General features: G+C 35.1%; 1 protein-coding gene across 1 annotated transcript in view; it reads right to left on the bottom strand.

The window, feature by feature from the left end:
• The window catches only part of RBM20 (RNA binding motif protein 20), a 72,983-nt gene extending 56,293 nt beyond the window's left edge, over nucleotides 1–16,690 (bottom strand). Inside the window, exon 1 of the mRNA XM_081329820.1 lies at nucleotides 16,223–16,690. Within this exon, the coding sequence (XP_081185946.1) occupies nucleotides 16,223–16,353 (131 nt within the window). The 5' untranslated portion in view covers nucleotides 16,354–16,690. The remainder of the gene's footprint in view (nucleotides 1–16,222) is intronic.
• Between the last annotated feature and the right edge of the window lie 297 nt (nucleotides 16,691–16,987).

The following is a 16,987-nucleotide window of genomic DNA, read 5'->3' as shown; positions in this document are numbered from 1 at the left end:
AAAACCTAACTTGAAGGCAAACATACATACAAAGAAAGTAAAGTTACAGTGTGTTAATTTCACACTGTCTGAACTGCAATTGATTCCAAATAGTCTGTTCTTCTGCACACAGCAAAGAAAAACATAATGTAGTGATTTTAGTCATAGGGTTACCATATGCTATTATTTTTAATATCAAAATAATTGAATAATCAACTGTGAGACAAAAAAGATAAATGAAAAACAGGTGGCTGATAGAAGCTACCATAATTTCAAAATATAGTAAAACTGATGTGAAAGCCGTGAAGTAATCATACTGAACAAAAGATATTTAAATAGTGAATGTGGTACGTTCTGCAACAAAATATGAATTATTACTGCTGGAATGCAATATAATACATATATTTTATGCTTCATTCTTCTACAATCTTTAGTGTTCTGGTTCTGCCTGGAAATGTTTCCAAACATGTTTCATTAATTCATTATTCGTGCAGAAAAGAAATAAGCACAGTGTCAGCAAATGGTCCACTGCACTCCCACATACAAGAAAAGTATGTATAACCAATGCATGGTATGCTACTGTGAAACTAATGATAAAAAGAATCAGTGTTGTATTCAAAATATATCAAATGTTGCAAATATTCTTAACAGTAAACTGTTGTTATAATTTCATTGCACTTAAAAGTGTTTGCAAATCACACTTTTATTCAATTCTGTGCTTCCATTAACTAAAAGTAGATATACAAAGATTGACATGAACATTTTCGTAATTAAAATAATCTGCTATAAAACATGACTCAAACAATAGTCATTTAGTAGTCAGAAAATAATTTTCTGACTGATATGGAAATGATATCACCAGCAATATCATAGTGCTCACCCAACAACAACTGTCCCAATGTCTTATGGTAAATTTTCAAAGTACCATAAAAGAATATTCGATAAAACTGGGATAGGTGAAAATATACTGTACAGAATAATATCACTACATATTTTTGTAGCAGGAAGAGACACAGGGAATCCTTTCCCTAACCTACTTACTTTATCACAGGCAGCACAAGAGCTGGTTCTAGGAAGAGAAATACTAAGGTACTAATACAGCTGCAAGACTGATGAACAGATTGCCAAAAAGTTGCATAGGAAAGAGCACAAGAGAGATAATAATACTAAATATGCATACTAGGCCTTTATCTGCACCAAAACCCTCTAAAACATTCTGAAAAACCTCAAGGGTCTATTCCAGGGGAGGGGATCAACTCAGGAGCACTAGATTATGACAGGGACAGAACAAGAACTCAGGAAGAAGCCTCATATTCTGGAAGCATGTTGGCAATGGATGAGTTCATGGGCAAAGACTTGCCAACTGAAAATAAATGGTCCTGTAGATAATCAGACCCTGTCTCATTATAGGTTAAAATCAACGCTGTTACTTGTATCTGGAAGCTTACTGGCAACCATTGCAGCTTATGGAGTAATGGGTTACATGGGCCTGACAAGGCAGACCCATAATTGCCTGTGCCTTTTGGATCAGTTACAGCTTCTGAGTGGTTTTTAAGGGCAGCTCCATGAAGAGGGCATTGCCATATTCAGAATGATAAGGAATGCTTTAAATCTCCTAGTCATCTTGTTAAAATACATTAGGGCAAGTATTCAGTTGCTGCTTATGTAGTGCAGAACATTATATTTAATGAAATAAATACATTTTAATGAAGGAATAAAGGCTGCAGTGTATTTCACATGCTAATGAAAGAATGACTGTATCTGGTATTTATGGACCAGCTAGAATGATGGAAAAATAATTGTTATAAAGGAAAACTTAGAAAAGGACATTTACTACGCATACTATTTTCTAAATATGTGTGGTTTTATCTTGAGAAAGCAATTACTACTTCAGAGATATGTGAAATCATTACATCCATATCCAATTATTATAATGTGTTCTGTGTATGTTGGGCTACTTTTATGGATGGTTCAGGAAACAGTAAATAGTGTAGTAAGAATTCTTGCAGGAAGTAGTCATCTGATCATATTTTGTCTAAGTTATATTGTATGTATCTGTCCAGTGGTGGGATTCAGCCAGTTCATACCACTTTGGCAGAACCAGTAGCTAATTTTTTGTTGCCCGGGTCCAGAATGGACTTCTGGAAGTGGCATCCACATAGACAACCATTTGAATCCCAGCACTGTATCTGCCCAAGTTTATGGGGGGGTGAGCTATTACCCCCCCCCCGTAGATAGGGCTCGCAACTTGGGTATCCTCCTAGATTCACAGCTCTCCTTGGAAGATCATATAGGAGCTGTGACTAGGGGGGCCTTTGCCCAGGTTCGCCTGGTGCACCAGTTGCGGCCCTATCTGGACCGGGATGCCTTGTGTACAGTCACGCGCTCGTGACCTCTCGTTTAGACTACTGCAATGCTCTCTACATGGGGCTGCCCTTGAGGACCACGCGGAGGCTTCAGCTGGTGCAGAATGCAGCTGCGCGAGTGGTGTTGGGGTCTCCCGATACTCCCATGTAACACCTCTACTCCGCGAGCTGCATTGGCTTCCGGTTGCCCTCCGGGTGAGATTCAAGGTGCTGGTGATGACCTATAAAGCCCTAAATGGCATGGGTCCGGTTTACTTACGGGAGCACCTGCTACCGGCATCAACTTCCCTTCGTCCAGTGCGCTCCCACAGAGAGGGCCTCCTCAGGGTGCCGTTGGTCAGAGAGTGTCGACTGACGACCCCCAGGGGTAGGGCGTTCTCTGTGGGCACGCCAAACCTTTGGAACCGTTTACCGGTTGAGCTCCGGATGGCTCCTGACCTTCACTCCTTCCGCCGTGATCTAAAAACTTATTTATTTGAATCAGCTGGCCTGGTCTGATGGGTTTGGGAATTTAAATATTAATTTTAATTAATTTTATTGTAATTGGGCTTAATATTTAATTCTATCTTAACTTTTGTACATTGTATTTTTTATTGTATTTATTGCCCTGTACACTGCCCTGAGTCCTTCGGGAGAAGGGCGGTATAGAAATTAAACTATTATTATTATTATTATTATTATTATTATTATTATTATTATTATTATTATTATTATTATTATTATTATTATTATTATTATTATTATTATATTAAGTAGCTTCTCATAGTTATTTTTCCAAGAGTAAGGTATATGCAGAACTGCAAAGGATTCCTAGTGACAAACGTCTTGTTGTTACCCAACTAAGACCTTTTACATATATATTTTCTCTTTTCTATCCATCCACATATATTGCCCTAAAGGTATTTTTTTATATCTGTAACAGCAAAAACCAGGCTTTGTTCGTCTATCCCTGCCTAGATACCTGCAAATTAGTATGTGAAAAATATATATTAATTTGTGGCTATGATGTGTGCTCCAGATTTTTTAAGTGTCTAAGAATATTCTTATCCTCAACTGTCATGAAATCAAATTGTAATTTATATTCTAAGAATTGCAAAAGAATATTTAGCTCCTGAGAGACATTCAGATTCAAATAGAAAAACACTATCACTATACATTCTTTTGCTATCTAGAAACATCCCCTTATCATTCACAAAGTGGCTATTATTATTTTTTTAAAAAACCAAAAAGTCTCTGTCTTAAGCAATTGAAAGATTAACTGGTATTTACATATAAGTAATCCAGTTACTGAGACTTCTGTAATTTTTATGCTATTCCCGTTTATAAATCTTGTGAGAAAATGTTCTGGGAGATCTTTGTTTTAATTAAAGTCAGTGCCACGTTCTTGATAGCAACCAAGTTAAAATTTGTGCCTAACAATCAATCTCTATCTATCACTATTAGAATTCTGGGGTTCAGTAGGACTCTATGGTTTATTTTTAAAAATATAAAATTCTAGGTTTTCAGGTTTGCTACGAATTTTAATTTTATGTCCCTCATTTTTCTCTTCAGTTTTCAAAACAATATTGATTGAAAGCTTGCAACTGTTGTTTTTGTATCCTGACTAGTCTTTTGGAAAATGGACTGTCTTGAGGGAATTGTAATTTTATACCATACCAATAAAATTTTCTAAAACCAGTGATAATGTTCAACATAATGTTTTGGAATACCGGTAACCATTTAATTATAATAAATTGCATACCAGAAGAACTAGCAATTTGGTTGCTTTAATACTGATTTAACTACCCTGCTTATTATTTTGAAGCTAAGTCATACGTTTCTAATATTTTACTATTACAGTGTCTGCACTGTCAAGAATTGGAAGCAAATGGCATCTTACTTCTTAATCAGTACCATGAAACACAATTTAACTGTTCTTAATAAGGCTAGAAAGTCAACACCAAAAAGCTTCTAATAATAATATATTCTCTCTCTCTCTCTCTCTCTCTCTCTCTCTCTCTCTCTCTCTCTCTCTCTCTCTGTGTGTGTGTGTGTGTGTGTGTGTGTGTGTGTATTATATACACCCACATGCGCACTTAGCTCTTCTTCATATGTATGAAATTATATACTGTACATTTGATCTTACTAGTTCATATAAAAGTATGGCATACATACATAGTTTAAGGCTCAAGGAAAAAAATATTTTCAAAAATTTAATAACATGATTACATATTTTATCCTAGAAAGACTGAATCCAGCAAGATTTTTTTAACATATAGCAAAATGGTTAATTATTTCTCATATGGATGTTTTCGTAATTGGCTATAAATCCCTGTGAACTTTTTCTCTAGAACTGTTCTATTCTTAAAGCATTTTGCTCTATTAACTGAGAATGGATTATTCTCTCTTCTAAATTACTAACATGTTGTTAGACAGAGACCAAAAATTCTGCAATGTATTAGAAAATCCTAAAAAGTGGAAACCTCTTCCATAAGTGAAATCTGCAGACAGAAAGTGTAACTGCATGCTTTCTTGTAATAGTCCCTGTGCTTTAACTTTCTGTCACAAAATATAACCAATTGAAATGCTTTTGCAAAAGAGATAATGAAAAGAAAATCATCTTCCATTCATCTCCCTCTATTGGTTCATTCTATATCCAAGTCAAGCTGAGCTCTTTTAAAAGGTTCCTTTTATTTAAAGAATAGGTTATGCAGAAAGCATGCCTTGCCTTAACATTAATGCATGTGCAGTTAATTATTGGTGCAAATATCAAATAAACTATGCCCCATCTCCGATCAGTTGCCTCTTCCACATTCTTCAAACTCACCAGCTGCAAATTGTCATATTACTGCAAAGATATTAGATTGTAAATGAAAACTTGTTAGTATATCCATCTTTTAAATTTACACTTTAAATTCAGCAGTATGAGATGAGAATGTCTTGAATAACCAGATAATTGAATTATAGAATCCTAAAGAAAGATGTCATGTTCACATGCTAAATGAATTAAAAATAGAATGCAAGAACTGTCTGACTTCATTCTTTAATTTTAGCTGAATGATGAACTGACTTTAAATATTGAAAGGCACAGCAAGTTTTTTTTCCTCTTAGCAAAGTGCTTATCTTATGTTTATTAAAGAAATGCAGCATATTCTATTAATAAGTCCTATACCCATAGCTAAATGTTATTCTCTGTATAATAGAAGTACAGTTTTATTCTGTACTTTAGAGCAAATGTAGTTGCACAATTTTTCAAAATCACAAACTATTTAAACATTTTATTATTATCACCAGGAAAATGCTTTTTTCAGTTTTTAAATATATATCAGAAAGTAAAGTAAAAAAAATCTAAAAGTATACGTCCTATATTTTAAAAATATTTGTATTACTTACTTTTAATATGTAACAGCAAAGACACGACATTGGATGATATAAGATTGATGGTCATCAATCTTAAAAGATAGCATATGATGAAACAGGTATATCTGTTTATAACATCCACATTTTTTATTTCATATTCCACATGAGTTGATTGTATTCAAATCTGAATTTGGTTTAAGCTGTCTCAATTACCAGGGGGACAAAAAATGGATGGAAAAAACATAAACCAACATTTCTTTTTCTGTTCCTCATAGAGTTTACTTAAACAGAGTATAATCAGAGGCATAAAAAAAATATTTCTACCGTGCATCTGATGTAACCTTAATTAATACTAACAGAGCATAGCTATTGCAGAAATAGAATCAGGAACATGGAACCTGGATTCTTAACCAACTGAAGAGGGTAACGCTGTTAATAAGTAAACAGACCCATTAGATGTTATTTCACCATATCATCAATAGAAAAAGCATTTGACATTGACACCGATTCTATTAAAAGTACTGTTGCTCCCAAAATGTCTGTCACTGCTTACCCTGAATGGATGGGTTGTCATGGATGTGACTGAGCAACGATATTGATGAAAGAGTTGGAATAAAAAAGACTGTCAGCAGATAATTTTTTACAACAAATTTCCTAGACTAGGAATGGCTCCGGGGCCAATAATTATGGGGAAAAGAGTAATGTAATTGAAAATCCATGTCACGATATGAAGGGAGGCAGTAATTCTAACCTTTTGAAAGAAAGATACCTTCTTTAGGGATTGGATTATTTCTGAACTGATGACAAACTGTCCCCAGAACAATATCAGACTAAAAAGGTAAAGGTTCCCCCGCACATGTGTGCTAGTCGTTTCCGATTCTAGGGGCTGGTGCTCATCTCCGTTTCAAATCCAAAGAGCCAGCACTTATCCGAGGACGTCTCCGTGGTCATGTGGCCGGCATGACTAGACGCCAAAGGCGCACGGAACGCTGTTACCTTCCCACCGTAGTGGTCCCTATTTTTCTACTTGCATTTTTACATGCTTTCGAACTGCTAGGTTGGCAGAAGCTGGGACGAGTAACAGGCGCTCACTCTGTTACGTGGCACTCGGGATTCGACCCACCAAACTGCCGACCTTCTGATTGACAAGCTCAGCATCCTAACCCACTGAGCTACCGCATCCCTTAATATCAGACTACTTCATGAGAAAAATGGAATATTTAGGGAAATACCGGAATATTATGTGGGTGAAGAACACAATAATATACAACCCTGGTAGAAACTCTCAAGACTTCAGAGAGTACAGAGAGTAGTTCTTTCAGTCTCTACTAAAGACTATGAGCAAATCCCTTCAAGAATCTTTAATTCTTGAATTAAGGGTTCTTAATCAATTCTTCCTGTAATCACTGAATCATTGGGTTGTTTTACTAAACAATACAGAGACATCTGTATATTCCCAGCTTGACAATCAAAATGCCAGATACCGCAAACAGAGGCTAAACTGGCCTTGAGTTGGGGACATACAAATTTTTCTTATTATTGGGAGCGTCTGAAATATTTTTAGGTTTATTTTCAATTTGTTTAGTTATTTAGGCATTCTGTATATGGAAATTAAATATTGCAACCACAGACTAATATTGTCTAAGATATTTAAATTTGCTAAGTTGTAAAAAATAGCTACATGGTCAGCACCAAAACCAGACTTAAAAATTAGACATATGAATAGAATCTCTTTGAAGAATTAAACAATGCATCAATCTGTAGGTGGTAATCCTGAGTACTTTCTCTATAATAACAAGGTCTGGCAAACTGATTCTTCTATCATTTTTCACAACAACAGCTGCAACAATAACAATAGAAAGGAAGTAAGAAACAAAGGAAAAATGAAAAGAATGCTTAAGAGCTTTTCCTGCTAGCTTAAAAGTCTATCACCACTCAAATTTATATGCTATTTCATTTTAAAAAGTGCCCACTTCCCCTTTCATAGACAGAGAATGGTGTTGCTAAAAATTGAGAGACAGTTTTGGCAATGTACCATTGTACTAAAAGCAGATCACTGGTTTCTGAACTCATAGAAGGGTTTAGAAATTTAGAATTTTTTTTCTCAACAACAGCTGCATAGCAAAATTCTTAAGACACGGAAGGATACTTCAAGACCAGCTTATGATGGAAGAAATAGGGGTTGTTGTTGTTTTTGAATAAGCACAAACAGGAGCATAAATAATTCCTAGGATACCAACTGAAGACGGGAATGTTTTTAATTGTCATTTTTCCACATATAAGTATATTAATATATATTCTATTATTAAACCAGATTGTATTTTTATTGTCTTCTAGCCCTAACAAGATCCTAAGCAAACAACATAATAATTTGAATTAGTGTTAAATCTTTCACTAATTTGAATCTGTGCTTTAACTGCTAGTGTTCAGATTTATGGAGTAGGAGGAACTGAAGGGAAATGTGTTTTTGGAGAGAGGTTGGATCTCATAACACCTTATATCTTACAGCTGGATGGGCAGCATGAGGCTCAAGAACTTCATGCACTCCCCAAGCCCCTTTTATATAAGCCCATCCCTTCAATCCTACTTACAGAAAATTGGTGGCATTTTTCAGCTGTTTGGAGACAATAAACAGTAAAACAAAACATGTCTAATCTAAAATAGAAATTTAACAAAATAAAGGTAACCCTTAATTTCCCTCCATCAATCATGTGAAGATCACGTGGAATGTTAATACCACTTTACAATGCCTTGGTAAGGCCACACTTAAGTTGACTTACAGTAAGTGCCCACTGAATAGAGATACAACAATCCAATCTACTAACTTAATTACTAACCCAACCAACTATGGTGTTTGCAGTGGGATGGGGAGGGGGTTGGAAATAATGGTGATGTATCAGGAGATTATAGGAATGACTTGACTAATATAATTGCATCAGATATTATGGTGTACTGTAAATATATAAATCATATCAATTGTTTTATGACATCATGATTCAAAATGTTGTCATTTTGCTATTATTATGGCTTGTAACAGGTGCCTATGAAAAGATGTCAGCAAAATGTAGAGTTGAAGAGTGACCACACATATATATTACATCTGCACCATGTATTTACTGTCTCACTACTGTCTTTAAATGTTACTAAATTCCATTTAACTGATTCTAGTTTTAATTGGTTTGTGCTTATATTCTAGTTATTTTTTACCCGTAGCTGATATTGTATCAGTGATCATAATTTTTTAAAAAATCCTCTTTTTTCAGCCTGTTTCAAATAAATTACCTTTATTGGTTTAGACATGCCTTCTGCTATGGGTGTGATGACCTTTGCTTAAATTATGCTTCCAAGCAATAAAGCCATCAGTACTTTGCAAAACCACGTGTATATGAAACTTATAACAGTAAAAGATTCTTCTGATTTTACACTACATTTTCTTTAATTAATTAAGATTATCTTTAAAATTTCACTAAGGGAAAACTGGTTTCTCCTTTACATTTTGTATTTCATTCTCTTTTAATATATCCATCAGTTTTTAGTATGAAACAAATTATAGAAATGTTATTTTAAAAAAAAGTCTTGTAAATATATTATGATCGTAGACTGGCATGATTGAATAAATGCGTGTAAAAGGAGAATGAATGAATGAATATAAAATGAAAAATATAAAAATGTGCAAATAAATTATAAACAAATTAAACTTTTCCATGGAGTACAAGGAGAACATGCGTATTCTTCTATATAATGATCTTCTATTTTTGGAATCCTCTTCTAGTGAGTTAGACAATATTGTAAAGGTTGAATTTTAAATCTCAACGATAACCAATTTTCCTTCTTTCACTTAATATATGGTTTAAGGTATCATCTTTCATGACTTCATCTCTTATGGAATACAGAAATTGGCTTAAGGATTTATGAAAGAGCTTTATTTTTACTTTGTGGAGGGATTTTGAGTTCAGATACAGCCAATAAAAGTTAATTCTCTCTGCCTAGAATGACAGGATTTCATGGTTATGGGTATAAAATTCACTGTTTAGATATTAATCAAAAGTATTATGCTGGGAAGGGAAATATCCAAGGGAAGGAACTTACCATAACAGCTTACTTTAAGATTTTAAAAATCCATAAATTAAAAGTACATTTTCCAAATTTGTAGATTATTATATCTTTATACAAATCAGCACTATTCAATGTATTGTGATAAAATTGAACCAAAAAGGAATGAGCAAAGGGTCAGCATCAATAGCCTATCATTTTTCAACAACACAGTAGGTTTACCTTTTAAAAACACCATGATACAGAAAGGGAGAAGGCATAAAAATATACTAATAAAAAATAATAAGGCAAATACATTTCTATTTTAATTTTAAATAGAACAGAAAGTCTTGGCACTACAGCTAGTGCTTTTCTTGTAGAATCTCCTCTAGCCTTACAGTAGAAAGGATATGACTGGTATTTTGTTTTCAGAAAATGTTTGCTTCTGTTCTGTTGCTTAAAACCATAAAAGAAGAATTCACTAATGTAGAAATTAAATTTCTATTTCTAAGCAAAATGTAAGAAGTACTCTGGATGCATACCACTCTGCCTTTGGAAGAAAACCTGGAACTGACACTGAGGAGGGAGAGAAGGGTGACGATGAAGGTAAAGGCAGTTTGCAAGGGAGAATACTATTCTGAAGGGTTCAGGGTTCAGCTCTCTATTCCACCCTCCCCAGTAAAAGACCCAATGAAGAATAGTAGTTTGCCTTCGCTTGGCGAGATTGTATCTTTGTTGTCTTCTTTTCCTGTTGAAAGCAAAAAGGGAGGTAATGGTTGGATTTTGAGGCTGAGGGGACACCGAGTTAGCTCAGAGCTGCTGAGTGCAAGGTCAGCAGCATCCTGGTTGAGTAGAGATGAACTGTGGTTGGATTATGAGTGGGACCCTTGATGGGTAAAGGAAAGTGTGGGACTTGGGGTGAAAAGGTATCTGGAAGTGTTTAGACACAAGAGAGAATATTACAGTGGTAATGGACAATAGGAGATATAGCTGGAGGCAAAGGGAAGGCATCAGGACAGGATTAGACCACTGTATAGTACTGACATGATTTGGGTCAATCCTCTTGGTTACCGATGACAAATTCAGTATGAGAGTGGTACACTCAGCCCGGATCACCTTGATCTTTCAGTGGTCTTTGATATCGTTAGCATATCGTTTTGGACCAGTTTAGAGGACTGGGCAGGGGCATCATTTTGTGGTGATTCTCCTTCCTCCAAGTCTGGGTCCAGTTAATATTGAAAGAAGGTAGCAGTCAGCTCCTAAGCCCTTGCTCTGCATGGTTACGCAGGGCTTTTCTCTCCCCTTTCTGTTTTAATGTCTGCATGTGGCCCCATTAAAGTATCATTAATATATCAATGATGCCCAGTTGTTCACGTCTGTTCCCAGCTGCCCATTATTAAAAATATCTTTAGCAATGTAGGTTTAGGAATTAAACATTCTGAATATTTTAGCAAAGTGAAAAAAATGAACTAAATGAAATATATCTAATTCAGTAATGGTTTGTAGGATTTAGGGACTAATATCTCATTGTAAGAGATTCCAAGACAAGAATTTTTTCTAAAGAATATAGAATGTTTCAATTGATGGTTTTATTGTATGCTGGAAGCTAGATGAAAATTAGAAATTTATGGTTATGGAAAATGATCTGAACTGTGGTTTGATTTTGTTCTGCCTGAATTTTTTCAGTGTATTTTATGTGTGTTATATCTGGCAGCAGGATAAGATTGAGATTAAGACTTTCAACTCTTTTTTAATTTCTTTAACTTGATATACATAATAAATACTTGCATTTCTTACTGAAACAATGTGCTCATTTTATATATATTTTTGGGACATGTTTTTGTCACAAATTCCAATCACCAGATGAACTGTTGACAAGAAAACAATTAATGATTTCCTCTTCCTAAGAAAACCAGTGCAGAAAGGTCTTTTCTCCTGAATTAAATGGATCAAACCAACATTTACCAAATATACTGCTCCTAAAATTTGTGGGATTTGCAGGAAGGTTATGCATAGATAATCTAAAGATCCCCTTCTGGGAGTCAACGCATGGCCTATTACATAGTTCTTTTCCCTAAAACATATATGTCCTATGCACAATATTTAGAATTCTAGAAAAATATCAAGAACAACATCATATATTTTGGACAGGATTTAATGAACAAAATAATATTTCAGATAGATAAGCAATTAGGCAACAGGACACATCTGAACCTTAATTGCCAAATCTTTGAACCAACTTTCCCTAACCAGATATTTTTCTGAATTACTGGCTTCCCCACAATGCTGGGTGGTAATGGAAACTTGAATTTTTATACATCTGTAAGTGATTAGTTTGGACAAGACAGCTATAAGCTATTTTTTTAAAAAATCCTGATAAATTATTGTGTTAAGGACTGCTAGGAGGTCTAGTAAAACTAACATGGACACATTGCTTCAGTCTGTTCCCCATTCCCATCCCCACAAAAAGACCATCAACCAATAACATTTTATATAGTTCTAGAGGCACAGGGGTTCCATGTTTTTCTGACAAGACACCTGTAGTTAGATATTAATTTTGATAATTTAAAACTAGATAATAATGAAATGAAGTATAGAGGAGAAGGGGGAAAGCAGCTATTTTTATATCCTATCCACCAAAAATAATTCACACTATTTACCAATCAAAATAAAATCATATTATAAATTACAAAGCTAGATATTTAAATTAAAATTTTGAACAGGCTAGAAAGCTTGAAGAGAGGGGAAACTCTACATTGTCAATTGAAATGCCATTATTAGATACCAGACAAGCTTCTCTTTAAGAACATTCTACTAAATACTTATTACTAAAAGGGTCTTTCCTTCACCAGGAGATGGTTGCTGGAGACCAGGACAACCAAATGAATATTCTAAAGAACATAGAATCCTTCAAACTACAGTACTAAATTAGCTTGTCTGAAACTTTATCAGAAACTTTAAGATAATTGTTTATTTTAGCAAGAAAGGATGATTGATACTTTGATACATTGTCACTCATATAAGTTTAGAATATGCTTGCTGAAATCATTGTGACAAGTTAGTCATAATTAAGTCGTATTGATTTTCAGAGTTTTTTCAAACATTTCCAATTAATTATGTGAATTAGAATGATATTCAAATAGCACTTAGAATCAAGTACTCAGAAGATTCTTATTAACTGTAAACTAAAACTTTAATGGCCAATTGATATAATGAGTAGTAATACTTAACACATTTTACTGTGTTTTTATCAGTTATGAGATGCTATGAACAAGTTCCAAAACAATTAAAGTACTTCAACATGCAATAAGGCAAATGTAATGTGTCTTAATCAAGATACAAACCAACAAATTGCAAGTGATACATAATTTATATAAAGCAACAGATGCATTACATCTTTATAGCAACTTGTGACAAAAGCCATAAAAAACATATTCATATTAAACTGTTTGCTTACAAATTCTTTAAAAATTAATCAAAGATTGTTTTCTGTACATTTGACTCTTAAACCTTTACCATTTCTTAATGTTATCAGTTAAAATTCTACTTTTTTTCAATCAAAGCAGCAGTGCAGGATGCTTCTCTAACTTGTTCCTAACTTGTTCTTAACTTCACTGATAGTATTAGTGAACTTACTCATATCAATGTATTAATCTCATATTCTCAGAATATCAATACATTCACAATGATTTTCAAGTGTGTCTGCCCATGGGAACAGAAGTATTAAATTTCCAGTCTTTACAACTCATATGTACCATTAATATTATAAAGAAGACTAATGCATTTGGTTTTATTTCCTTAATTTTACAACTTTACATTGTGCAAAGCTAATTCAAATTGAATACCAGGTGAAATGAAAAATAAAATATAGATTAGTTGCCATATCTCCATAGTCTGAGATTCTATAAGTTTTAAAAGGAAGGTGGTTCTAGTTCTAGACACCATTTTATTTATTTGTTTGTTTCATTTATAAGCCACCATCCCATGTTCAAGGGGACCGAGTAGCTGAGTATTATATTAGTGTAGCCATGCTAATTTCTGACAAGTCTTCCAAATTATATCTTATGATAAATGATCTACAGCAAATATCTATTCAAATATTACATAACTTTATATTCTGTTAATAAAATTGGAAAAGTCATCTTATTTCCTATTAGTAAACAGAATTTAATTGGTTCCTACTACCCATGTGATAAACTCAGCTTGAGTATTTTCTTTAAAAAAAAATCAATAGATGAAAGTAAAACATGAAAAACATATAATTCTAAGAAATCTGAACAAGGTCTCAAATCTTTTATTTCTTTTAGAAAATTATTCTTTTTTTTGTTGCCTTTTTTCCCACAAGAACTTTGCAGATTAATAACTACTATCTACTGGATATATAGTTATATAATTCCTGTCAATGTAGTCACAAAAGTAGGAAAACATTATGATACTCATAATAATTTAAAAATACATTCTTCATAATTAAATTTTCACATAAAATTTAAAAATCTATATGTCAACCATATTTCTATTTTGTTTTACTAAAACATTCAAATCATGATCAAAAAGACAACATACAACTAGTGGTTTTCTGTTTAGTGTAGTTAGGTATCCAATGCATTAATTATAGTATGTCACCATATAGAGATTAAATTATGCAGTACAGTTATAAATACAGTGATCATATTCCACACCCAGACAGAAGTTCTGACATTTGCTATATTTTACACCATGCCACTGTGATAGAGAATGGCTGCACATATTACACTCTTTTCTTCAATTTTTGAAGGCTGGCACTGAAGGCTGGCAGAAATTTCTCATAAATACACTAATTTAAACTTTATAATTTATCCTTGATTTAGACAATACTATATTTACTAAGGAGAAAGTGATTCTAAATGTAATAGAGTGAAAAAACAAACAACTTCTCAGTACATGTAGAATTATCACAAAATAATAATATATAATTTCATCAGTATTTCTCACTGTATGTCCAAAACAAAAACTGATAAATGATTTAAAAATATATATTCTTTATCTTGAGGGCCAAATTCAGCCTTCTCCACAAATCTAACAGTACCTTCCAATGGAATATATTACCATGGAAACAGTTAGATCTCAATGTTGGCCACTATCAATTAAAAAAAAATCCACTTCGTAATTCTAATTAATTTTCACTTTTATATTTAAGCAAAAATAAACACCCGAATCAAATTATTGCCTACATTACGAAGTAGAAATTAGCACCTACTGCTCTAAGCTCATCTGAATATGAAATTACTCTTTCTCATTCTCACCACAGAATGAAAAGTGGCCCCCACATTTTTTAAACAATATTTTCCAATTACAAACAACTTACACATTTCAGGTTCACTTCAAGTTCAATTTCCAATGACATTTAATAAAAACGTAGCAAAATAAGAATCTTTTGCTTTGCTGAAGCATAATGATTTTCTTTTTTCAATAAATTCATACATACATTTCCTTAGAACTATTTCTCCTTAATAATATGAAAATTAAGCTTTTTCCTACAGTATAGACTAAAAGGATGTGATTTTTTTTCTAGATAAAAACAAACTGAAGAGTGTAGAGATGGCAGGTAACTCGTAAAACAATTTAATATTAGAATTACTGACCAAACAGTAATCTGATTTATTTTATTCTAACACTATCACCAGACGACAAAATATTATCACGTCATTATTTTGCATCAGAAATTCAACGATATCTTTTACAAATGTTGCATATGCACAGACATGTCTAGAGTTTCCTATACTACAGTCAGAAAAATCGACAGGGAAATCTATACTATTCGTCTTCCGTAGATCGATATCCTTATTAGCGCTATAACCGTTACAAAGCCTTTGGTCAAGTTTATTTTCTTATATGATATTTTGATCATAGACATGTTTATACTTCCGTTACGTTGCCTAATATGAACCTCTACACTTGAGCACCTCAGGCCCAAAACCGGGACCATTAAAAATAAACGCAAAATGAGTAAACTAACGGGCTTAGTACAGGTACTAGAAGGTCGTAAAATCTGCATTTGTATGATTTCCTTGTTTCTCTTTCTTTCTCTTTCTTTTTTCTTTCTTTCTTTCTTTCTTTCTTTCTTTCTTTCTTTCTTTCTTATTTATTTATTTATTTATTTTGCTTATGTGACAAGGCAGCAAATGAAAAAAGAAACAATAGGCAACATGATCTTACGGAAGGTAAAGTTCCATTCCACCAAAGGACTTTTTTAGACAGTGACAAACGACCAAATTTCTGGCTTTGGGAACCCGTTTACACGTGGCCGCGGGAAGGCACACCGTGTGTGGGAGGGGGGGGGGGGAAAGAGGCCGCCCGCCCAAGTTCCGAAGCTATTCGAGACGAAGGCCAGAGGGTTCCCCGTCGCTCCGTTGCCTCTGTCCGAGAAGCGAGGCGGCGCAGCGGCGGGAAAGGTCAGGCGAGCACTAGCCTCGCTCTTTCCTTTGCTCCCTTCCCCTCCCCCAGCTCCACGCACTTTCGGCTCTTACTTTTGCACGAGTTGGGGCAGGTTGGGCGTCTGAGGCATCCCCCTGATGTCGGCAGTCGGCGGGAAATGAGCCGAGCCTCGGGCATCTCTCTCAGGCTCTTCGGGGCCACTGGGGTCCGGGGCCTGGTTCATGACTACCCTGGGACCATTCAGTAGATGCAGGTTCAGCCGGAGATACCCGAATCGCCTTCGGAAACAGCCAAAGCTGGGAGGGGGGGGGGCAGACAGCAGCGCCACACACAAGCCTGGCTGAAGAGCGCGTCGCCCGGGGGAGCCCGGAGCAGGCGGCGGCAAATGCCACTGGCGCGCTCCCGCCCGCCTGAAAGGTATCTCTGCTGAGGAGGCCGGGGGACTCTAGGGAAAGGCATTTATGGCGACGCCAGGGACAGCGGAGCCAATGGAAGGAGGAGGTGCCACCTCCCCGCACCAAGAAATTTTTGGAGACTCGGTCATTTCGGGCCGTGTTTTGTTTTTTTTTGATTGGGCAAGCGAAGTTGCGAGGAGACGATGGGGAACCCGTACTATATGGTGCTTAGATACTGTTTCACTGAGGCTGGGGATAGGAATCTCTCCCAAGTTTCTGCTCCAGGAATGAGAAAATGAGGAACTAGGGTCGTCGGGAATCTTCCCCAGCCTCTCACTCCTCCCTTTCTGCTGTCCTGCTTTCTTCATGTTTTCCTGTCTCTGTCGCGCCCAAGACTGAGCTTGCCTCTACCTGCGACCTGTCAGATTGGACATGGACACCGTGAATGCCTGCTCTATAAAT

Source organism: Vipera berus, assembly GCF_964194415.1.
Source record: "Vipera berus genome assembly, chromosome: 5".
NCBI classification, from domain to species: Eukaryota; Metazoa; Chordata; class Lepidosauria; order Squamata; family Viperidae; genus Vipera; species Vipera berus.
This window is presented reverse-complemented; position numbering and strand designations above follow the sequence as displayed.